This window comes from Zychaea mexicana (assembly GCF_025766255.1).
Source record: "Zychaea mexicana strain RSA 1403 chromosome Unknown BDB00scaffold_5, whole genome shotgun sequence".
NCBI lineage: Eukaryota > Fungi > Mucoromycota > Mucoromycetes > Mucorales > Lichtheimiaceae > Zychaea > Zychaea mexicana.
Genome location: NW_026516668.1, coordinates 243,771 through 267,862, shown reverse-complemented (window position 1 = coordinate 267,862; position 24,092 = coordinate 243,771). Strand labels below are relative to the sequence as shown.

At 42.1% G+C, this 24,092-nt stretch overlaps 8 protein-coding genes across 8 annotated transcripts; 6 read left to right on the top strand and 2 right to left on the bottom strand.

Moving 5' to 3' along the window:
• Window positions 1-2,780: 2,780 nt before the first annotated feature.
• BDB00DRAFT_867515 (uncharacterized protein) lies at window positions 2,781-3,471 on the top strand (the record flags this gene model as incomplete). Its single annotated transcript, XM_053126349.1, has 2 exons — window positions 2,781-2,879; window positions 3,304-3,471. The coding sequence occupies 2 exons, from the start codon at window positions 2,781-2,783 to the stop codon at window positions 3,469-3,471; spliced, it is 267 nt and encodes an 88-aa protein (XP_052984620.1).
• Window positions 3,472-3,654: 183 nt separating this feature from the next.
• On the bottom strand, window positions 3,655-4,978 carry BDB00DRAFT_935566 (uncharacterized protein; the record flags this gene model as incomplete). The annotated part of the gene is made up of 3 exons (XM_053129195.1): window positions 3,655-3,933; window positions 4,106-4,311; window positions 4,933-4,978. 3 exons carry the CDS (start codon window positions 4,976-4,978, stop codon window positions 3,697-3,699), a joined length of 489 nt encoding a protein of 162 aa, XP_052984619.1. The 3' UTR covers window positions 3,655-3,696.
• A 1,760-nt stretch (window positions 4,979-6,738) lies between these two features.
• Window positions 6,739-7,819, top strand: BDB00DRAFT_783980 (cyclin-domain-containing protein; the record flags this gene model as incomplete). The annotated part of the gene is made up of 3 exons (XM_053120430.1): window positions 6,739-6,841; window positions 6,957-7,378; window positions 7,691-7,819. The coding sequence occupies 3 exons, from the start codon at window positions 6,739-6,741 to the stop codon at window positions 7,817-7,819; spliced, it is 654 nt and encodes a 217-aa protein (XP_052984618.1).
• Window positions 7,820-8,875: 1,056 nt separating this feature from the next.
• On the top strand, window positions 8,876-9,739 carry BDB00DRAFT_799984 (Tim10/DDP family zinc finger-domain-containing protein). Its single transcript, XM_053121740.1, has 2 exons — window positions 8,876-9,225; window positions 9,331-9,739. Exons 1-2 carry the CDS (start codon window positions 9,125-9,127, stop codon window positions 9,512-9,514), a joined length of 285 nt encoding a protein of 94 aa, XP_052984617.1. The 5' UTR covers window positions 8,876-9,124; the 3' UTR covers window positions 9,515-9,739.
• Window positions 9,740-10,111: 372 nt separating this feature from the next.
• On the bottom strand, window positions 10,112-12,691 carry BDB00DRAFT_799982 (Rho GTPase activation protein). The gene is made up of 9 exons (XM_053121739.1): window positions 12,515-12,691; window positions 12,277-12,364; window positions 12,181-12,198; window positions 11,983-12,090; window positions 11,795-11,881; window positions 11,391-11,701; window positions 11,189-11,266; window positions 10,990-11,115; window positions 10,112-10,861 (listed from the first exon to the last, which is right to left on the bottom strand). Exons 1-9 carry the CDS (start codon window positions 12,591-12,593, stop codon window positions 10,521-10,523), a joined length of 1,236 nt encoding a protein of 411 aa, XP_052984616.1. The 5' UTR covers window positions 12,594-12,691; the 3' UTR covers window positions 10,112-10,520.
• A 2,518-nt stretch (window positions 12,692-15,209) lies between these two features.
• BDB00DRAFT_968726 (major facilitator superfamily domain-containing protein) lies at window positions 15,210-17,298 on the top strand. The gene is made up of 7 exons (XM_053129825.1): window positions 15,210-15,229; window positions 15,291-15,584; window positions 15,699-15,762; window positions 15,845-16,014; window positions 16,132-16,323; window positions 16,442-16,948; window positions 17,017-17,298. The coding sequence occupies exons 2-7, from the start codon at window positions 15,404-15,406 to the stop codon at window positions 17,280-17,282; spliced, it is 1,380 nt and encodes a 459-aa protein (XP_052984615.1). The 5' UTR covers window positions 15,210-15,229; window positions 15,291-15,403; the 3' UTR covers window positions 17,283-17,298.
• Window positions 17,299-19,851: 2,553 nt separating this feature from the next.
• On the top strand, window positions 19,852-22,408 carry BDB00DRAFT_799954 (lactate permease). The gene is made up of 6 exons (XM_053121738.1): window positions 19,852-20,139; window positions 20,222-20,335; window positions 20,412-20,542; window positions 20,640-20,697; window positions 20,764-21,788; window positions 21,890-22,408. The coding sequence occupies exons 1-6, from the start codon at window positions 19,955-19,957 to the stop codon at window positions 22,294-22,296; spliced, it is 1,920 nt and encodes a 639-aa protein (XP_052984614.1). The 5' UTR covers window positions 19,852-19,954; the 3' UTR covers window positions 22,297-22,408.
• An 827-nt stretch (window positions 22,409-23,235) lies between these two features.
• BDB00DRAFT_444323 (uncharacterized protein) lies at window positions 23,236-23,998 on the top strand. The gene is made up of 3 exons (XM_053117411.1): window positions 23,236-23,490; window positions 23,581-23,618; window positions 23,729-23,998. The coding sequence occupies exons 1-3, from the start codon at window positions 23,328-23,330 to the stop codon at window positions 23,888-23,890; spliced, it is 363 nt and encodes a 120-aa protein (XP_052984613.1). The 5' UTR covers window positions 23,236-23,327; the 3' UTR covers window positions 23,891-23,998.
• Window positions 23,999-24,092: the final 94 nt, after the last annotated feature.

Here is a 24,092-nt window from a genome sequence, read left to right as displayed (position 1 = left end):
CTTCTCAGCTAATAGTACGCATATCATATTGTGGATTGCTACACACACACACACACACGAGCAACACAGCAGGGTTTTCTGTCCTACCCATTTGGGGCACAAGGCACACACATATTTCAGCCCTCATGACGACAATGGTGATCAAGGGCACTACCACAAAAGGGAGTTACCGTTTCTTCTCTTCTTTCTCGTTCTACATGATTCTGCTGTATCTCTGTTTTGCTACCGGCTGCTTTCTTTTTGGCAAGTCGGACTTTGTGGGTAAGGTTGCGAAATCGTCATTGATCGCATAATGATAGAAAATGTGGCATGTGAAGAGAGACAGAAACAGGCAGAAGAAGATGATTTCTGCAGAAAATAGGTAGTACCTGACATATCGTGGAGACGGACATTTTCGATAATACTCTAGCATATCCTAACGATACAAATAACCACAGAGATAACCAACATCGATCATCAACAACAAACATACGCGGTAATCATCGTGTGTCTGCCTCTCTCTGACATGCATGTTATTGAGGAGACATGAACATTTATTTTATGTATGCTACAATACTATGTTTCTTTTGCGGGTGTTGTTTCTCGATCGATTGTGACAAACGTTTGTTACATAACAGAATCCAAGTGTTACTGATCTGTTCTGTTGAACTAAGCGGTCTTGTTGTCTCTTTGACTTGGCACCAGCGATTTTGGCAGTGGTGCTGGCTGCAGTGGAGATTTGGTTTCTGTGGCAACGAATGAACTTTTTATCTCGCGTGAATCGCGACTGATTTCTGTCAGTTAATTTGCGATATTTTACAACTGGCATCATTCCCGGCCGGCGTGTGAATAATTCGTGTTATACTAATGGCAGGCAGTAGTAGTATATTCATGTATCACATAGATCATTCCGATAGAAATCTTGATGATTTCTTCTCCTTATGACATATCCGATTCGTGAATGACGTTGAGTTAGAGGAACTATCCGTTTGCGGGAACAATACCTTTGTAGTTTATAGGAGATATAGAAGAGAGACTATTATATTACACGCGTCGTGCATTAGGTAGAGCTGGTTTAGACGGTCACTCGTCAAGCTCGCTTTGCGTGAAGGAGTTTTCTGTTAGTGTTGTAAATTTAGGATACCACGATGTAGTAATGTTGCTGATACCTGCACCACCTGAGCTATACATACGCTTTATGCCATCGGTTGGTCCGGCAAAATCAGCTATATGCACTCAAGGATAATAATCACGGTACTTATGCTTGGATTTGACTACGATCTTCATGCTCGTTTTTGGATAATATCGCTAGGAAAAGCTAGAGTGGAGTATCAAGCTAATGAATAATTCCATCGACAACTTATATTGACATTGCACAGCTAACAACTTCCCTTGTTCTTATGATCCTCGTTGTACGAGTACTCGCTGGGCTGTCATTCGATCCCACAAACTCATGCTTGCTATGCCAGCAAGGTTTTTTTTGTCAATGCTAGCTGGTTTTCGGTTGTTATTGATACTTTTAAAGACGAGGGACAGTATAGAAAATCCGTTTACAAGGAAGTTTGCTTTAAAGATCAGCTTCGTCCTTGTGTTTTTCCTTTTACTTGATAAGTATTGCTAATACAATAACAAACAGCACATGTTTGATAGACGGGGGACAACAACAACAAGGCCTTTATTTAAATTGGTCAAATTCCTAAAGAGGCTCGTCCAAAAACGAGTGTGTCGATGTCTTAGCTTTGCGGGAAGGTGCATCGGCATCTGCTCCCGAACCCTCTACCACAAAGCTGGGTTCTGTCTTGGTCGCTTTATGGATCTCGGAGGGACCGATCGGTATTGAGATGCCAGCGGTCTCACCAATCCACTTACCTACTTAGAAGTCGCCCCGTGCCTACAAAACAAGCATCAGCACCCACCCTTGCGCTTACCTACCCTCACTCACACTCACACACACTGAAAAAAAAGGAAGGGACTTACCACATGTGATCGAGAAAAAGCGAGGAAGCAGCACGCTGCGGAAAATGGGTGCCTTTTCATGCACACGTTCAAGACCCCGCTTCTTTTTAAAAACCCCCCCCACTCCCATCTACAGGTCCGTGCTAACAACGCGGGGAACAATGACAGATCTTCTGTATCGTAGCGACAGTATGTAACACTATTACAACGCGCTTTACCACACTTTGGTACGCGTTTTTCACCTATTTTTTTTTGTTTCTATCTTCGCGTAGTTCGTTCGCAAAAATAATCGAAAGGAAAAAAATTATTCGGAGGGTACCAGCCGAAACCTGTTTTTTGTTTTGTTTTGTTATTTTTTCACATGTATCATACATCACCCGTACACACGCCGAGGAAGTAAACACCACGTCTGATTGGCTTTGTGTCGCTACTGCTAAGGGAGGTGGATGATAAAATGAGCAAACCCAACAGCACTATCAACCTGAAGAAGCAGCCTGTATCGATAATAGTAGTTCTAGGATGACGCGCATACTATGCTGAAAACAGCCATGCTGCTCTATAGTCTGCCCTTGACAGTTTAGTTTAAGCTGTCCACATCCATCATTGCGGGCTTGGAGGATCGGCAACCGATAATTGCGTGAGAATCGATGTCTACTTGGGAGACGGAGTGCTGGGAGTCTCTCATGTGAAAATCGTAGGCTGGACCTTATGGTGCCTTGTGCGAGCAAAACATCCCCTTTTCTTTTCTGCCGAGCATCAGCATCGTTGAAGAAAAGGAGAGGGTGTGTTGATATCATCCAAACGTCAAGTCGTTACAATATTTTGAAACACACCTCTTTCAAAAAATGGCATTTCTGATATATTATAGTGCACGCCACGCTGAACGCGAGACCCGTTTACGCGACAAGGCTAGCAGCAGCATGAAACAGCAAGTTCAGGAAATGGTATTAGGGAGTCCTTGAACAGCCTGGACCGCAAGTTGCCAGTCTATCATAATCATGTGGGCGTGTGTGCGCTGCGCACTGCTTTCCATGAATTGTAGGGGTTGATGATACCAAAAGATATAAATACGCCCACATTTTTCAAGCCATTTCGTTTTTTCTCTTCACTCTTTCTTTCCTTCATTTTTCTTTTTCCTTCACTCCCTTGGTTCCTCCTGGTCTTTCTCTTGGCTCTTCCCTTGGCTCTTCCCTTGGTCCTGGTGTTGCCTCCGTTGCGCCTGTCCAACCCTTACTTCCGGTAATCCTGGCTGCCTCCAACTGGTCCCTGCTTTGGTTTGTCCAGTCTCGCGTTCAACGGTGTTGGTCACAACCGGTCTCCTAGTGAGACCAGAGGACGGAGGAATCCTTTTTCGGTTTCTCGCCATAGAAATATGGTAGTGTCCTTTTGGTTGGATGCCTTGTTCCCGGTCTGGTCTACTATGGTGGGGATCGCGTTCGACTCTCGGCAATCGACTCTCGGCAATCGACTCTCGGCAATCGACTCTCGGCAATCGACTCTCGGCAATCGACTCTCAACATCGACTCTCAAGGCTAGACTCATCGCTTTTTCTCTTCTCTTTTCGATCACGTATGGTAAGTCCCTTCCTTTTTTTCTGTGTGTGTGAATGTGAGTGAGTGTGAGTGAGGGTAGGTAAGTGTAGGGGTGGGTGCTGATGCTTGTTTTGACACGGAGCGACTTACTGTATAAGTTAGGTTTTTCCCACCATAGTAGACCAGACCGGGAGACAAGGCATCCAACCAAAAGGACACTACCATATTTCTATGGCGAGAAACCGAAAAGGATTCCTCCGTCCTCTGGTCCACTAGGAGACCGGTTGTGACCAACACCGTTGAACGCGAGACTGGACAAACCAAGCAGGGACCAGTTGGAGGCAGCCAGGATTACCGGAAATAAGGGTTGGACAGGCGCAACGGAGCAACACCAGGACCAAGGGAAGAGCCAAGGGTGACACTGGGGATCGCGTTCGACTCTCGGCAATCGACTCTCGGCAATCGACTCTCAACATCGACTCTCAAGGCTAGACTCATCGCTTTTTCTCTTCTCTTTTCGATCACGTATGGTAAGTCCCTTCCTTTTTTTCTGTGTGTGTGAATGTGAGTGAGTGTGAGTGAGGGTAGGTAAGTGTAGGGGTGGGTGCTGATGCTTGTTTTGACACGGAGCGACTTACTGTATAAATAGGTAGGTAAGTGATCGCGATTGGTGAGACCGGACTGGGCATCTCAATACCAATCGACCTTCCGTGATCCACAAAGCGACCAAGACAAGACCCTAGCTTTGTGGTGAGAGGGTTACGGGAGCAGATGTCGATGCACCTTCCCGTGGTTGCTCCTGTTAGTATCTGCGTAAGAGCAGAGAAGCTAAGACATCGACACCCTATTAGTAATTAGTAGTTAAATGTACCAAATAAAAATTGTTTCTTTTAACTTTTCACCCGTTAAACTTGTATGTACATGTTTAATATTGATGTAAGACTTCTTCATGCGAAGCGAGGAGGGAGCTCAAGGGCTCGTTCAAGAAGATGATATATGTTCAGATTTGCTGCGAGATCATTAATTTTGTTCCAGATTGCACAATGGAGACAGTTGCAACGAACAATATAGTTGCCACTGTGATCGTCTGCAAAGCAGTCAATGTCGATGGAGAACAAACTCCGGTATATGGAATGAAATTTGCAGCGCTTGTAGCGATCCTCTACAATTATCCTTTACTCAACTCCACAAATGGTTTTTCTCATTCTCAAATTCCAATTCTCCATATTCCCACAGTGGGCGAGCTGGGTAAGAGGCGAATAAGAAAAAAAAATATGAGTTTGCTAACTGTGAGTAATGTTAGCTGGAAGTGCGCATACTGTAGGGATTCACATTGCGTTTAAGCGTTGCGGCAAAGACAATTCTTCAAGTTATCATCTTGAGGCTCATAAACATCTTTTAATAGTTGGCATTCTTGCAATCAATCAGTTATAAAAGTAATATGCCAATAGACCGACCTCTTTACCATTGCACAGTAGTGCCGCTGCTACGTTGATGGAAGAATGAGTCATTCTTTTATATCTTGTACGTTGACACAGTAACTCCAATGCTATGATACGCAATATTAGTGAAATTTGCTCAATACTACCAGGTATTGCTTCCCCAGGAGCAGCTGCACATTTTGTCTTCAATACTGGCACAGCTTCTCAGCAAATCCGCATCGATGCACCTGGGCTACAAGTGTAATCTTACAAAAAGAGTAACAAATGCAAAGTGCGCCATGATTCGTACCTTCTGAACAGCATCCTTAAAACCAAGAATGAGGGCAACCATCATTGTTCCCTACCATTTCTTCTTTCAGCTGTTATGCTATATTTGTTGTGTCGTACGGCAAATGAGAGCGTTTCATAAAGTAGTTATATCTCTTATCATAGGGCTAGGCTCAGGTCATGTAAGATATCAGCGCCTTACTATTATATGTTCTTCCGGAGCATGATACTTTTTTTTGTAAAGCTAAATATGTTGTCAATTGATACCAAACCCGCTTACAGTGAGAGTTAAAATGTTACAAAACATGGAAACAAGTACTTGTTTGGGTGCGAATATCTTCTGCAAATCATAAGAGTATTGTATCTCAATTTCGGTATGGGAGGAGAACTGTTCATAACTTGCCTATTCGTTAAAATGTGGAAAGCGAAGACAGAAGGAAAGAATTCCCGCCTGCGGCCACTTTACAGAACGCTTAATGTGATATTGCCTCGATGAAGTGATGATAAGAAGGATCAATATTACACATGAGACAACTTTTAAAAAGTAGTGGGGCGAATCGGGAAAAGAAGGGCGCGCCCAACAAAAGCTGACCAGGCTTTTATATGTTTTTACCTTTATTTTTCCTTCTCCTCTCTGTCACAGATCATCATCGTCGTCGCTCGTCGTTGTCGGCGGCGGCCCGAGTAACTTTCCCAATTCAGACCATACACTCTTCAAGCCGACCCCAAAAAAACACCGACTGGTCTATAACATCATCACATCTAGAAATATACCATCCAATCAGAGCTCCATCGCCCGTTAGGCCCGGAAGATTTTCAGGGCAGGCCTTTGTTATCGGATTCCGGTTATAAGAGGCCCGTCTTATTACTTTATTTGTTATATTCTCCTGCTCGAACTGCTGTTCTCAATTATAAAAAGGACCCCATTTTGCCCAACAAATAAAATGGGAGACAGAAGGGCTGCTGGGACTTGTTTCTTATTCGACGGGTGGGGGCCTGTCTGGAAGTCAAATCCAAAGAGGAAAAAAGAAAAAAGTCAGCCAAACCAGTGAACGTGGTCTCTCTCCGTGTGAATAAGCAAACGAGGGCAAGCGTCCTTGACGATGCAAGGCTTCACGAATGCTCTCAACCATGCTCCTGTTCGGGTCGACCTTGTTCGTGATTCCACGCGTCTTTTGCTCACAGCAACACCAGCTCACTTCCATCGAGTGGTAACAACGAGGGCATGTATTGCCAGAGGTGCTAGTCACCTGGTGGCGATAATGATCCTGGATTATGCGCATGAGTTTTTTCGGCTTACTGTCTATAGTAAATCTTTGTTGCCAATCGGCTATGTGCACATGCTTGTTTTGCTGCATACACTTTATTTGCCCCTTCCAAGAAGTACAGAAAAAGTAAAAGAGGAACACAGGAAACCAACGTGGCAAAGAGGGCAAAGGCGGACTTTCTCTTGGTGAGGGTTGCTTTTGGGTGAAAAAACACCAGAACCAAAAGAAACAACACAGAAAAAATAAGACTGCCCTTTCCTCTTTTCTCCCTTTCTTTCTGTTGTGGTCAATGTCATGGCAACTGAACCATCAACCACGGCCATGAACGACACTGAAGTCATTCAAGTGCCAGAATACTTTTATGCGGTGGACATTAGCTACTTGACACACATGATTGGTAAATGCTGCTTTTTTCCTTTCTCACTTTTTTGTCTTCACTCTTTCTTCTCTAACTGAACCGTTAAATACTCTCACTCTTTCTATTCATTTGAAAACCTGAAAAAAAAAATAAGCGGACATGCTCGGCCGACTCATATCCCACAATGATCTTATACCGCTGACACCAAGCAACTTGACACGATTCCACTCTCGAACACCACCCAACATTTCACTCAATGACTACTTACGACGCATTGTCAAATACGCCTCTGTCGAAAAGGCGTGTTTACTCGTTCTGCTGATCTATATTGACCGCGTGTGTGAACTGCACCCTCAGTTCACGATATCGTCACTGACCGTCCATCGATTCCTTATCACTGCCGTGACCGTATCCTCCAAATCCCTCTGCGACTCGTATTGTACCAATTCACACTATGCCAAAGTCGGCGGTATCTCGACGCAGGAACTCAATGCCCTCGAGCTCGAATTTTTGCGACTCATTGATTGGAACTTGTCAAGTTCGGGGCCGGTCTTGCAGCAGTATTACATCAATTTGGTACAGCAGCATCCGTGCTATGAACGAACGAAACGGACATCGATCTCTAGCAGCAGTGCGAGTAGTGCAACCAGTAGTAGCAACAGCAACAGCAGTAGCAGCAATATCGTCAATAATAGCAGTACAGGCGACAAACCACCGCTAACAGTGTCAGCAGCATCATCAAATGGACCTAAATGGCGAGAAGGTAGTGGTGGATCTGGTAATAGACGACGTAGTAGTACACTCGCAGCAGAAGAGGCATTAGCGGCAGCAGCGGCATCGTCATCGGAAAGTAATCATGCCACTGTGACGACAACAACGGTGTTGGAGGAAGAAGAAGAAGAAGAAGAAGGGGCTGAAATGCAAGAGGCTGTGGATGGTGGCGATGATGAGGAGCAAAAGACGATCCGACATTTTGACAAGCTGCTCCAACGCGACTGGATACCATACATTGCATAGTGCCCTTTTTCATGTTGCTCTCACGCCTCCTTTTCTTACGCGGTCGCGTGGGGTCACATGTTCCAGCACATTGCACACTCGGCACATCTTATTTATGCATACCTCTTCTTTTTTTTTTGTCCGCAATTACCCCCTTCTAACCCGCAACCTTTTACCTTGTTTCCAAGCTTATTATCTTCTAGGACGCTAGCGTGTGGATATCATATTTTGATCTAATCTTTTTTGTTTTGGTTTCTTTCCCACACATGTACATATCATCTCTCTCTTTATATTTACAATAGATTGCTCGAGACACGCACACACACACACACACTCTCTCTCTCTCTCTCTCTCTCTCTCTCTCTTTCTGTGCACAGGTCATATACTACATCCCTCTAATAATCCCCGGATTTCCAACAGGATTTTTATCCTTTCTTTTTTGTTGCTGTTGTCCTTAGCTAGCGAATTAGTTTTCCTTCTCTTTTATATATGTTTGCGCCGGCTGTAAACTTAATAATAATAATAATAACAAACAAGTCATCCCTTTTGTCATCCTATGTACCATCTCTTTCTTTCTCTTTCTCTATCTCGAGCAAATGAAAGTACTAGCCCGAAGGGACTTTGATAGATTTAGTAGATCTTTAATCTTGCATCTTGTCAAACCTTATTGCAATTTCTATGCACATTGAGGCATTTCCTCTGTATCTTTTGAGGGGTTGGCCTGCTGCTGCTGTTGTGTATCCACACAAGTGTGTTTCAACACACTTCACGGCATAAAAATGTCTCCATTGAGCCCTACCACAGCGCCCGGATTCATGTATATAGAGAAACTGTGGTCCTTTTAATGACGGGAAAATAGAAACCTTCCAAATATCTAGCCCTATTTCTACCACAAAGTATACATAGTCATTGCTCGTAAGTCCTCTTAGAATCATCTACACTCGTTGCCACACAGTGATGATTCGAGGTTACACAATTCTTGCTATTGATGCTTTCTATATAGCAGCCTCGCCACTGACTCATACCTTCCAAACCATCGGTAATACACTAAATCAGATAAAAGACTTTATACTGTTACTCAGGGATTGTGTAATTTGCTTACAGAAAAACCAAGGTATATATCTCCAAAACAACCACTCGTGGATCACACAAGCAACCCCCATCAGTTTGATGGGGTAGTGGTGACAAGATGATGTCTCTCCACACAACAATTTATACCCCAACAACAAGTCACTTTTTTCGGCTTCCTTTTCTGGACTTTACAACTTCGGGCTGTCAGTTTTCCCTCCCGTCTAAACACACTCACTCACTTCACCGTTAACCAACATGAGCACATGGAGCGGTAGTTTCACCCAAACATATGCGAACCCAGAGAACCTGGTCCGTGCCGAACAAGAGTTTGACGCTTTTATGGATTTGTATCAACGGTAATTGCTTAAACAAAACCTCGGCACGTGCAAATGTGTCCTTAAACCAAATAGTCTTTCGACATTTGGATATACTTGAAGTGCTCATGGTAATTCGTTTATTAGAATTATGGACACTTGCCGTGCCAAGTGTATCCCACCTCATTACCACGAACCTGATCTGAACAAGGGTGAATCGGTATGCATTGATCGCTGCGTATTCAAATACGGAGCAGTACAAAAATTGCTGAGCAAGAAAATGGATGGTCAAGCCGAGAATTTGAGCAATTTAGGCTCGTCGGGTGGTTGATTACCTAGTACCTTGTAAATAAGTTCTCACTCATAACACTACTATTACTGCTACTGCTACTGCTACTCCATCCTACATCATTTATACCTTCTCCAGCTCTCGCCCTCTCTCTCTCTGTCTGTCTGTCTCTGTCTCTGTCTTTTTTCTTTCTCCTTGTTTCTATCCGTTTTTTCTTTGTATCATACGTCGTAATTTTTAACACACACACACACACACACACACACATGCATGCTTATCCATCCCACAACAACCTTGATTATAGATTTTTTTGTACTTAGAAAAAAAATTGTTTTTCACTTAAAAATGAAGATGCCTTGTGCTTTGATCACAGCATAGGTTACTGTAGCTGGCTGCTACTACCGTTCCCCCCAATTTGATTGCAAAGATTAACTTATGTTGGCAGTCGAACCTTTCTGCGAGGCATGAAGACAATCAAACAAAATCCGACTATGATCTAATCGTAACGGAGCTCTGCATCAACGGACAGGTTATTATTAGCCTATTAATGACGAGCCGGTTATGGAAAAGCGGCCAAAAGAAGTATTACCTGAAGTATCGAATACTGTGGCATCATACACGCGTGCTGCCATAGTAGCACCGCTTTCAATGATCTCTACCATCCTGCACATTAGCTCAAATTGCTATTCACACATACGTGGTTCTCGGCTAGCGTAATAGCTGTCTATACTATACAATAATGTAAATAAGCTGATGAAGCTTATAGGAATACACTAACAAATCAGAAAACACTCATTGCCCTGTACGCGACAGAGATATCAAGCTTGCATTTTGCTTTCCTCCTTGATAAGCCTTAGTAGGTGATCCAAATGATGATGATGATATACAGATATATTTATATTTGAAAGAAAAAAGAGATAATATAAACTAATAGTATACACGCATTTCATAAACATGGTTGAGAAAGAAGAGGTGAGTATATATAAATGAAGGCGAAAAATGGATCAGTGTAAAATGTTAAAGTGTGGAAAGCCAAATTTACGAATTATTATCCAAAGATCCGCTCATTATGCGAAATCAACAGCTGCACCAAACCCATTCCTTCATTCATTTGCTTCATATACAATGCAGCATTTGCCATCGCTTCCTGTTGAGTAGCAGGGATGGGGACATTGGCAGGTTGCGTTGTGCTATCCCGGATCAAGTTGGGAGTAAAGACTACAGCCAAATTATGTGATGTCATCCGATTCTTATCCGCTTTACTAACGACCGTATTCAAAAAAGCAAAGAGATATCGCAACAAGTTGTATTCCTTGGATTTCCCATCGTATGCCTTCTTCAAAATATCCCTGACACGCTGGATATCACCATCCGAGATTCCTTCCACATCTATAATAGAGTCTTTCCGCCGTATAGTAAGTGTTTTGCTCTGAGTTTTCTTCTTATCTTTCCTCCTTGTTACATATTGTTATGCATGCATAAATAATGGCGCATATGTCTCACTGTGCTAACTGTACCTGGAAGTTTGCCGGTATCTGTGCAGAGTTGCGGAGAAATGAGAGGGTCGGGTAATTCCTTGAAGAACACTTTAAGCAATGAGGCGGAGACATTGATATCATGCTGCGTCAAATCCACGGTATCACCTAAAATACGGCAACGAAAACATTGTCAGTATATAAAGCTGAATGAGTAGCAATGATTTGCACTAATAGTTACCTCGATTAAATGTTTCCTTGACTCTGTGCAGTTCGTCACTTGCTGGCGATTTTCTGAAAAGCCCTTCCTTTTCCAACCCTTTTGACGGATTTCAGCAGTAGCCATGATATACAAAGACATTTTTAGCTTTCTTTTTTTTTGCCAAGACAAAGATTCATCATCACTATTCCCCTTCATCCATCTAAATACGTATGACTATTACCATTTGCTTTTAAATGCTCGACGATCTGCTTGACAAGTTTGGGAATATAAGCAGCCTGCTGCTCACTATCCTCCAAACGAGCCAAATTTTCCAAAGTCACACCAAATGCAAGGGACGGCAATGGTCTTTTCCTGGGATCCGTAGGGATTGGAAGCTGCTGGCTCGAGCCCCATCGACTCGCAGGCTGCATTGGAGGCAAATTAGTGTCGAAATCGATCACTTGTTTGGGAATAAACTTGCTGGACAGAGTGACAGTGCCGAACATCTCTTGCAATGTAGACAAATAGTGTAGTTTCCGGGCAAACTTGGGACTAACATAATATATAAGTAAGTGTGGCTTGAAGAAACGTATACATTATTTAACTCCACAGGCAGTAATATATGACTTGCTGTCTACCACTAACCTGGTGATTTTGTTGGCAAGGTCGAAAATGATGCGGTAGGTTCGATTCAGATGTAAAACATACAGGGCCTTCAAATTCTTCTTGTACCTAAAGCATATTTTCTCTGGTTGGCAGTCCGCGTACACATATTCCCAGCCTCTTACGACCCGTTCCTCTCCGATCGGTCCATTCAGTAGTAGTATACTTACTTGCGATCCAAGGCACGGTAGGCTTTTAAAAGCCACATCCATGGCGGTCGGTACTGCGCCGGAGAAGAGAAAAAGACAAGCACATAATCATTCTCAACAAATTCATCACTACAGTGCATAGATTCATGGGCATGATGATATGTCAGTATATACAGTCCACAAACATGTAAAAAAGAAAGCACATGCTGCGAAACCTACAGTCTTGCCAAGATAAACCTAATTGATATTTTTTAAAAGTCAATACCAAGAGAATTTCATGCGATACAATCGCGTTGTAATAAATAATTATCTTACGCTAATATTAAGTCATAGTTGATGGTATCAGGATTCGGTAAGTTACAAGCTGAAAGCACCAGAATGGGTCGACTTTCTTTATCGAGGCCTATATGACATGTTGTTTTCATTGAAATAACTCAAGTTATTTTTATTGTTGTTTGAAATGTCCAAGTCATTCATCGTTTCGTAAAGATGATTGCAGGAGCTCGCAAAACTTGCGCAATGCTTGCATAAACGTAGTTGAGAAACACATTACCAGCCTCGTAAATGATATTCAAAGCCGAGATCCCTTTGAATTCTGGACTTTGTGGTGATAATGGAAGCGGTCTTGACATGAGTGAGTTTCTTTACTTTTCAAAGTATTGCTAAGGTGATACAAGGCAGAGGTGGTGGAAAATGTAATGCGCAGCTTTAAAAACGGAAATCTCTGTTGGGCTTTGCTGATTACCTGATTACCAACAATGGAATGGATCTATTACAATAAAATCGCTTGCCCGGCTATTGACTATTCATGCCATGCACCGCATTCCTTATTCTACTTGTATGTCAGTATTAAAACTGTACAAGCGAGGTAATTCTGTTTGCTACGTTACGACAAAGAGAGTGTTGCGTTGTTGGCGCCCAAATAATATATACTTGATCGACATTTTTTGTGCTTGCATGTACGACTTCAGCGGTGCAATTCGGAATCCAGGAGACAGTCGATCATTTTTCAGCACCACACACATGCCATACCCTCTTCTATTCTAGATTTCTGTTGCACCATGGGAGTATTTTTGCATAGAGCATGTAATATGGATTGAACGCGTTGATATATCTCAATCATCAAATTCCAGACTGTACTTTCCACAAAAAAAATACGAATGAGTAGAAATTTTACAAAGTCATCCGTCAGTCCGAATCAAGGGCTGAGAGCCGCGCAATAAGCGGTTTATTTATAATGCTCACATGAATGTATTATCTCAGTAGCTCACATGAGCCATCATGAGTGTGTGTTTTTTCGTCTTGTGAAATCTTGAGTGAAACAGAAAAAGAAAAGATGTTTGTGTTTGCGTATCCGAATAAATACAGTATACACCTTTGTATTCCCTCCTGTATGTACAGGATGACATGCATAGCGTCATGTTGCTTTTATATGCAAGTTATATGATAATGCGTTTCATCAGCGCACAGGCAGCGAATGTATTAGGTAATAACTTAAATTTAACATTAGCAAAATTTGAATATGACAGCAGCGCAACCCTTAACTTTGAAAAACCACCGTGTACCCGTTGATTCATTTTTCTTAGACCAGGGCCTATCGAACCAGTTATTACGTATAGTAAGTGTACGTTTCAAGTATCGCATATATTAGACCCTTTAACATGAGAAAAATGACAGACACATCTCCTGCATGCAGCAGGAGGTGTATCACTGCGGTAGCTATAATATCTGTGAAATTATTGAAAATGATCATCAAGCCATTCGAATCAAGTTGAACACATCATGTTTAGGTCAACAGCATAACGATATATCTTGAATGAATCTATACAATCTAGTAAGCATATAGTTAAATACTTTCCAATGCCAAGAAATGCTAACGACATGCTAAACTTGTTTTCTCTTATAGAAAAGTAATTGCTGATATTGTATTTGGGACAGACAGCAATTAACAGCAACAATAATGACAGTGGTTTGTAGTATTGCTGCTCAGATAATAAAGAGAGGCTGGTAGCAACAGATTAGTAGAAAATAACCACATACAACCAAGCCCCACAATGTGTAAGGTTTTTGTGAAGAAGTAATAAGTAACACGTATGCTTGATATAGAAGGTATGGCTGACGATGAAGATGATGGTTGCACAGCTCGATTGTGGGGTAATAAAAGATCGATCACGTGGGTCAAGTCTTTTGGTGTTGAAGAGGGTTATCCAAAGCAAACAAAAACTCTCTGTATTATCGTAAACATTGGATGAAATGTTTGGGACACTCTCATATACAGTAGTCCGGTACCGTCCGATCAAGAGAGTGTTGGATGAATAGGTAATATCGATGGAGTTTTTAGGCTCGTAACTTTGATTAAAAACGATACTGGTGCGTCTTGTAATTAAGATGGAGTTCGACCCAAATCACGGGTCCCCAAAAACTGCCCGAGCTTATATACTGTTAAGTGGACGCCAGGCTACTATGCATATTCGCCGTACTATTACACTAGTAGCATGACACTTCTTTTATGTTTCTCTGTGCGATGTTGGCTGCCAGCAATGGCAACAGCACATAAGTAGCGAATGGATCTTCGAGAGAAGAAGTCAGCAAGGGAAGAAATCAGCAAGGGATGGTTTATCAGGAACAAAGTCTTAAAGATAATAACATGGAGACCCTTGTGCTTTGTATATGCTATAGTGCACAAACTCTAATTATGTAAAGGCTTGATTTTTCTCATGCCACGCAAACAGCATAAGCGCAATTTACTCTCACACCGATGCAAGTATCACAAACACAACACTTGTCAACTTTACCCACACTGGAGCGAACGGAGCAAATCTCCCCATTTAAAATTCCCGAATGTTACGGATGAACTCACTGGTTTTTCTCAAGTTGTCAAAAGATAAAAAAAAAAGGTGCAACAATAAATATCCCAGTCAGATCACTTTTGAGTATTTACGAAATAACATTGCTACATGTGTTATGCATAAAAACCGCCCCTCACTATACTGCATCGATTTAATATGCCAATGACTACAGCTCCGCAGCCAGAGCACCATAAAAGACACAGGGAAAAAAATGGGTTACAAGGAGAAACGATAGAAACGCCCCGATAATGGGAACCAGTACAACGGTTTGTTGCTACTACTGTGCTCTGTATTGTGTGTGTAAGTGTACATCATTTCGTTGACAAGTGCCTGGTAACCCAAGAGAAAAAACATGATCTTTCCTTTTATGAACTCGCGCAGAGTCATATGCTCTAAACCCTCTTTCGTTCGTACGCAAACTACAGGTGGGAAAACAAGGAGTGAGCGGGAGAATATAAATTCTCATATATAAATGCTTACTTGACTGTCCAAAACGTGCATAAACACCACCGATTGTGTGCCTCTCTTCTCCCCCTCTTCTTTTTTTTCTTCTTGTTTTTGGATACGCCAAATATACATCAAGCAGCGCAGCAATGGGCCTTTGGGATCGGATATTAGCGAAGATCGTTCCTCCAAAAACCGTAGAGGATGAAGAACAAACAGAAAGCTACTTCATCCCTGGTGCATTGGTCACCACCCTCTTCTTCCTTTGGGGCTTCAGTTACGGTTTGCTAGACACGTTAAACAAGCACTTTCAGAATGTATTGGGAATCAGTATGTATCATTAGCGTCAAGTGGTCTATGCGCCATAAGCAAAAACAAAGACACAGGGGGAGTGGATGATGAAATCAAATTTGAGCTTACACAGTTTATGTCACTATTATCCAGCTACAACTGAGACCACGTACATGCAGGTGGCTTACTTTGGTGCATACTTTGTGATCAGTCCCATGTACGCTTATATTCCCCTCTCTGCAGACCACACTACCATACCAATTATGATTCTTATTTTTTTTCTTGATGTATTGCCTTAGTGCCGGTGTTATCTTAAAGAGAATTGGATACAAGAAAACCATCATTCTGGGCTTGCTGCTCTACGTGCTTGGTTCACTATGCTTCTATCCGGCCGCAGTCAATGAATCATATGGCGGCTTCGTTGGTTCTCTGTTTACGATCGCTTCAGGTTTGGCTATGCTTGAGAACTGTAAGTAAACCAGGGGCAAGCATAAGTTTAATATACGCTGCAGCTCAGTTGTATGATCCACAAGCACGTTTTCTTATTTAAGCTCTCTTCCTTTTTTCTATACAACAACGACAACAGGTGCCAATACCTATATTACAATCATCGGTTCTCGACGCTGGGCGTCTCTCCGAATCAACTTATCCCAAGGTTTCAATGGTATCGGTACAACTATTTCTCCCATTATTGCTTCGTATGCTTTCTTTGGAGGTGACGAAGAAGCAACGGGTAACTTGGACTCTGTTAAATGGACATATGTCGGTGTCGGTTGTGGTATGTATAACATTTTGGATGTATTACCACCAAAAAAACAGTAAAAGACATGGGGTGTGCTCTATTGATTTAAGCGTATTACTAATTACCATTTACAATGTGCAAATTCGGTAAATAGGTGTATTTTGCATTGCAATTCTCTTTTGCTTTGCCCGTATCCCTGAATTCGACGAAGAAGCTCAAATGCGAGCTGAATCCGAAGCAACTGGTGAAGTTGTGCGCCGTGCATCCATGAAGTCACCGCATTTGTGGTTGGGAGCCATCACGCAATTCATTTACACTGGCAACCAGGTTGCCATTGCTTCTATGTACATTTACTATGCGACCATTGTCGGTGGATACACCGACTCCTTTGGCTCACAGTTGCTGGCTCTTGGCCAAATGTGCTTTACCATCGGTCGATTCGTGGGTGTTATATTGATGCGCTGGTTCCGCGCCGATCACCTTTTGGCAGCTTACTCTGTCTGTGCCATCATTGCCACCATTTGTGCTGTTACTGTTCATACACAGCAATCGACATACACTTTGATGGTAATCCTGTTCTTTGAAAGTATCATGTTCCCTACCAACTTTGCCCTCGGAACGCGTGATCTTGGTCGTAACTACAAATACGGTGCACCCATCTGTAAGTTATTTGAAATCCTTTTTCTTGTCAAACAGCTGTATTAACTTCACATTTTTTTTGTACTACAGTGATCATGGGTGTTGCAGGAGGTGCTCTTTTCCCAACCTTAATGGCTCTTACCAAGGACAACCGCAACATTCACCTTGCCTTTGTTATTCCACTCGTCGGATTTGTCATAGAATTCTGTTATGCTCTGTTTGGATCAAGATGGATCATCTACGTAGATGAGGAAGATGATCAACCATCAGCTATTGACAAGGATAAGGGCAGCAGTGCTGAACTCGAAGCTGCGGCTGATAAAAACAGCATTACTTATGCTGAACAAGCTAAATAACTATATCAAATACCTTGCTGTTCATTGTATATGTAATATCATCCATATTCATCCGTTTCATTTCGCCAACGATAGCATCTTACCCTTTTCCTTCGACTTATCCTTTCTATATCGTGTAATATTTCATCTAATCTATGTAGTATAATATCAAAATTTTTAATAAGGAGCACCCATATTTGTTTGGTTAACTAGATGTCAGAAATCGGATTGTTGTATTGTACAAGCACAAGTACAAAAGTTTAAAGCACATGGTTGATGAGACTTGATATTATGAGAGCCAGCAGTATAATCCATGACAATAGCGAATATAGCAGACATAGCTGTTGTTTTGGTTTCGTCAACGAGAACAAGCCATACTATTATGGCATTACGGATAATCGACATTCCGTGTCAGCACCGAGCTCGCAAACTCCGCAGATCATAGTAACTGTAAAACTTGATGAGAATTTGTTTAAAAGGAACGAGGCAATTGCTATGCTTCTCGACGGTTACCCTGTAGTGCTGCCATGTCAACTATCTATCCCTCGTTTCTTATGGGTATGTAGTACTATAAATGCTCATTTATTTGCGCTTTAGCTCGTAAGTCGGTTTAACAGCGGTAGGTGCTGGGTGTTGTGCTGATATTGCTGCTATCAAGATCACCTCCTTCATTAAGTGTATCGCCAAACAGTAAGGACCCAGCGGCAATTACTATTACCGTTCAGAATGAAGGCTCGCACCCTTCCTAGTAGCGCTGCGGGGTGCTGCTATGATTGTGTTGACTTGGGTATTTGGTATTAGCGGTATTGATGGCATGAGCTCCTTAAACAAAAAGTGTACTCTATTATACATTTTCTCAATGGCCGTGACTTACCGAGTAGAATTCGACATGTAACGACGAAATATCCTAGCCATCGGATAGCTGAGAAAGTATACAGTATAGCATTCATAAAGGAAAGCACATATATACACAGTAGCAAAAAATAACAGAGATCAATTGGTATCTTTTGGCTTTGGCTTTATTTTTATATGCGCAGACTGATCCAAGGTCATTTATTTTATTCTTTGCTTAGGTAATGCCGGTTGAACGCTTACAAAGAAGAGCCATCACATGCAGTAAAATTGCGGCTGTTGCATTACGTACAGCACAAAAGTTCCCTTTAGTTGACCATTATGACTTAAGGGTTTGTGATAATGGTTGCGTTTAAAACGTGGGTGCCTGTGCATTTACACACAAGACTGGACATTGTCGCACATTGATTACTAAGTCTCAACCAACCAGTTTTTTTTGGCCCACGTTTTGTTTATATTTAGAAATTATGCTTAGGTTTTTTCGTAAGTCAATTTGAGTACAGTTATGTTAATCGGCTGGCTACTGATTCTGTGTATTCTCTTTTACATCGTATCAGGTCTCTAGTGAGCACAAAATTGTCGGTGACTGAATTTAATGTTAGTGGGAAGCTGCGGAAAAGATCATTCACCCAGGCTCACATTCACATACAACCCCACACAACTTACAAATGCTGGCTTATCTTTATTTGTTTTTTTATGTGATGGCGGCAACGAAGTATTTTATAGTGGCTGTACCTGTTACTCTTTGTATATTTTCGGAGGAATGCGACCCTACAACAACTGTGTCTTCTGACTTGCTTTCTGTAGCCATTATTAAAACTGTTTAAGGAGGAAAATATACGGCTTTTAGACATAAAGGTTCCCATTTGGGAACTTGTTGGCTTTAAAAACAGCTGCATTTTCGGACCTGATTTGAGTGTGGTAAGGATCTCGTTTTATAGATAGCTTTTCAGCCTATGATTTTTCTTTTCTATTGTCGTAAGAAGCTGAACTACGTTTGATTTATTTATATCTATCCCTCCGCAAAGTTATAGAAGAAGAAGAGCGATTTCGTTGTTTGAAGAAACGAGAAGCAGACTCTGTTATCTTTTGGAACCAAACGATGCAATCCTTTTTTGCGGGGTAGTGCTCAGACGTCTCCGCCTAATTGTTGTACAGTATGTTGACTGATATAGCATGTCAAAGGTAGATCAAACAGAAAACTCTTTCAAATGGCGAACGAAAGAAAGGAAGAATAAAAATATCTGATCTTTCCCATCATTCCGTAAGTATGACAGCATGAAATGCAGCATCTGAATCTCTAGTGTGCGATAATGGTAGCTATGGATGTTCGTTTCATCGTCTTTCTTGCTCACGTAACGATATCCGCACGGCATGACATCAAATATACCAAAAAAAAGCGTCAGCCGTACAACACATCCGTGTGAAAACTTGACTGCTTTTGGAAGACACTTTGGCTTCTACCGCCCACTGAGAGGAAGAGCCCCATTCTGTAGTCTCCATATTGTGGAACGCTACTTGGATTCCCACACATTTAATCGCTTCCTCATACCAGGTTGTACTGGTCTGGGAACCAAAAGAAGAAGAGGGAGAAACCTAAAAGACATGATCCAGTTAACCATTAGCCTTCGCGGTCTAAAAAAATAAAGCTACTGATAACATATCCAAGAAAGTGGGGTAAGAGAGCAAGGGAGAGCGGGGCGAAATGGTGGCGGTGGTGCACTGATCTAGTTCTGGGGGCCGACATACTCAACTTTGATCTGGTAACATATATAAAGTGAATTCGATTTCTCTTTCTTTCCTTGATCTTCTCGTTTAATCATTGGCCTCTATATACCATAATGGACATCCCAGTCGCTCCACCAGAAGCCTATGAAAATTACTTTGTCCAAGAGCTTGCGCCCATCGGCGGCAGTCTTGTAGGATCTTTCTTTGTGGGTGTGATACCTCTAATCCTGCTCTTGCTATTGCTTGGTGCATTCCGTATGCCTGCTCATTTTGCTGCCATTTCTGGTCTCATCGTTTGGTAATAAGAGAAAATGCATCATGTTCTTGTCAAATTTTGCACACTTACAACGGCCCTCTAATTGGGATTTTTCTCGATATAGTATTTTCATAGCGATTTTCGCATGGCATATGCCTGCTAAACAAGCATTTTTAGCAATAGCCAACGGTCTTGTCTTTGCTAACTGGCCAATCATGTGGATCGTTTTTAACGCAATGTAATTAATCTCTTCTTCAAGATGTAGTAAATATGTGTCGTCCGTTTTTTGGATGCTAAGTAGCACTATACTTTAGGAACGTCTATAATACGGCTGTGCATTCGGGGATTTTTGATATATTCCGAAGATGGATGTTGACCAATGCCCCGCCTGACAGACGTGTCTTTTTGGTGCTTATCGCTTTCAGTTTCTGTGCTATCTTGGAAGGTAAGAAAATCAAGCAAATTTTACACAGTATTTTCCCCCTTTCTTCCTAGTTAGCAGTGAGCACTCATCAACTAATGATATAATGTTATAATTTTAGGTGTTGCTGGCTTTGGTACTCCCGGTGCTATCTGCTCTGCATTGCTGGTATCTCTGGGGTATGTCATACGACGCTAAAATGTATCAGTAGGATAGATTACTAACAAGATGCGTCGTCTTTATAGTTTCAAGCCCCTCGATGCGCTGACATTTGTGCTACTGTTCGACACTACGCCAGTCGCCTTTGGTGCACTCGGAATTCCTGTCACGACGCTGGCCCGTCTTACGAATATCGAAGCAAGCGCCATCTCAGCTATGTTGGGTCGTCAGCTTCCTTTATTCAGTTTGTTCCTGCCCCTCTATGCGCTGTTTTTTTACTGCGGTTTCCGTGCTGGTGTTATTGAGTGCTGGCCACTCGCATTGGTAGCTGGTGTCTCGTTTGCCGTCGTCCAAGGTATCTTTGCCAACTTCGTTGGTCCTGAACTGCCTGATTTGCTTTCTGGCTTGGTCTCCCTTTTTGCCATTGTCATCTTTGTACAATTCTGGAAGCCTCCTTATCGCGAAGAATTCAGGGCCTTCTTGGTCGCTAATCCCGCCACTGGTGGCAGTGCACAGCAGCAAGACAACAAGTCTTCGGTTATCGTTAACTCGGCCGGCAACAACAGCGTCCGATCTTCAATTAGCGACAATGGCTCTCGCCAGCAACAAGAAAATGGAGAATCCCAACCAAAGACCCAAACTGCCTTTGTGGAAAACGTTGCAGAACCCCATCGCGATCCCAACGTTGATCCTGACGAAGAAACAGGCGAGCTCAGCAAACCACCAACTACAGCCGAACTTGTCAAGCCTACTTTGTACGAAACTATCATCGCATGGAGCCCTTGGATTATTATTGTTGTGCTTGTTGTGATCTGGACCTTTGCCGGAGTCTCCAAGTACGGAGAACAGATGGTACAAATCCCCAACCTTCACGGTCGCGTCTGGCTCACGCTTTATGATAAGCCATATGATGCCATTTGGGATTTCCAGCCTTTGGCCACTGGCACTTGTATCCTTGTTTCAGCTATTTTGTTTGATATCATTGTCCTTCTGTATGGCGGCAAGCCCATCATCTTTTGGTACGCCTTTAGAGATACGTGTAAACAGTTAGTCTATGCTGATATTACGGTCTCCGCTATTATGGCTTTCGCCTACTTGTACAACTATTCTGGTAGGTACTCTCTTCGATAGCTTAAACCAAAGAGCCCGGTTCTTTCTCCCTCATTGCTTTCCGATTGTATCACTGTTACTGATTATAATTTTTACAAATAGGCATTGTATATACCGTTGGTCTCACTCTTGCCCAAGTCGGTCGTGCTTTCCCCTTCCTTTCTGCATGGATCGGTTGGGTTGGCTGCTTCTTGACCGGTAGTGATACCTCTGCCAATTCCTTGTTCGGTAATCTTCAGGTTGTTGCTGCCCGACAAATTGGCTTGTCAACCGTTCTCATGGCTGCTACCAACACCAGCGGTGCCGTTACTTCCAAAATGATTTCGCCACAAACCTTGACAACCGGTGTTTCAACCATTGGCATGCGCGGTAAAGAAGGCCACGTACTTCGTCGTACAATTTTACACTCGATCTTCTTCGCCTGTCTCATCGGTGCTATGGCATGCATTCAGCAATATCTTATTCCTGGAATCATTCCACCTTGGGGCGATAACGAAGCCGCTGCCTAAATTTAAGCTCATGTATCACTTACTGTATAATCGTACCACTTCCTATCTTATTTTCAGATTTCTTGTACATATAACCGTATTAAAATATAAATGTATTATCTTTACTTTTTCCACATTATAAATAAATAAGTTATGTGTATATGTTATAGCAGCTAGCTTACAGTCTATGGGATATTAACATAGCGCTGTCACTTCCAATGATTGGATGCGTTTGTAAACTTCATATTACTCTCCTTATAATCATCGTTGTTCGATGATAGTAGTGTTCTGTCTCTTACTAAACATTGTCTCATCTTACTAAACTAAAACTGAATCGATGGCTGTCTTCATGCTACTTACTAAATTTTGTTGTCATCACTGCTGGGCGCCTTTACAATCTCAGGTACTATATAGTCTGTAGTCATACTCTTTTGCAACGTTAGTTATCGCGACGCTGAAATAAAAAGCTATTGGCTTACAGTTGTTAGCATGACATGGATGCATCCAGATTTGCGCTTTTTGCTACCAGGTCCTCTTTTTGTTTGAGGATCTTATTTCCGAGTACGTTAGTGCATCCAGTTAAATTACTTCATAGCTCATTCAAATTTGCGCGGGACCCATGAGATTCTGAAAGACGCGTCCCGTGCCCGCGCCTTATACAACGCAATAATGAGACTTGGGATAGCTTAGCATCTACTATAAAATATAAATACTATCTACACAAGGTTACAATTATTCCAACGAATTATGTAGTAGGTCGGTAGATATCGGAATACGATGGCTAAACGATGTTTTTATTAAGCATGAATCTGAGAATCCGGCCTTGCCATCTTCATCTCTTCTTTTAATCCTTCTTCCTTTTTCCATCTCAATCCCGCTGTTTGTTGTTGTATGACTCTGTAATAGTTGCGTTTGTATGGTCCCGTTTTTGGTTGCCGTAAGCGAAGAAGAAGCTTGTCAAAAATGCCGTTACTGTTTATGATAGGCACCTATACTACACGTGGCCCTAAGTGGAAGTCACCGTTTGCAATCAGGCAACCTTTCTGTATCACATGAACTTGAAAGCACTTTACCACGTTACTTCACTTTTCACCTTCCCGCCTTTTTCATATTTCTCACGCACTCACGAACCCAACAAAACTTTGCCATGCCTGTCTCCTTTAATTATCGTCTCCATGATCTTTCTCGGACGGCGAATTATACACATGTTTATGGGTTTGTGTGCGCACTTTTCACTTTGGTATTATAATGTAGCCTTCGATTTAAACTGGCATGCATACATACAATCTCAGGGTATCGGAATAGATCCACGGTCAAGCAATCGTGGTGTAACTTCGTCTCTTGTACGTGAGTCGGAGGAGAAGAGTCTGTTGTGGTACTCACTGATTACTATATAGCCAAGTATCTCTTTTTTTAAATATTTTACCAATGGATGGTATATACTACACGGTAGACACTGGGAGACAGGTCCCACCTCATCGATTTAGCTATTTTTCACAAGAGAGGAAGAAACAATGTATTATTTAAAAGCTTCCTTTCTAGATGGACAGAAAAATTTGTACGGTCGTTTTGTTTTAGCTTGACGCTTATGCTTTTTCAAATTAACGTGAGGTGAATATTACACGAGGAGCAAATCGTTAAAGCGCGCCTTGAAGACAATACAATCATGCCATCAACAAAAGAACATGAGCGTCAAGTTTATAAAGATCAACCGCTATATTCCACGAAATAGTCTGTGGATATCCAGTTGTCTGCTCAAAAGAGTTTTTAGGTGAAAAATAACCCAACAATCAACTATGTAAAGTTTGAGAGCTGTC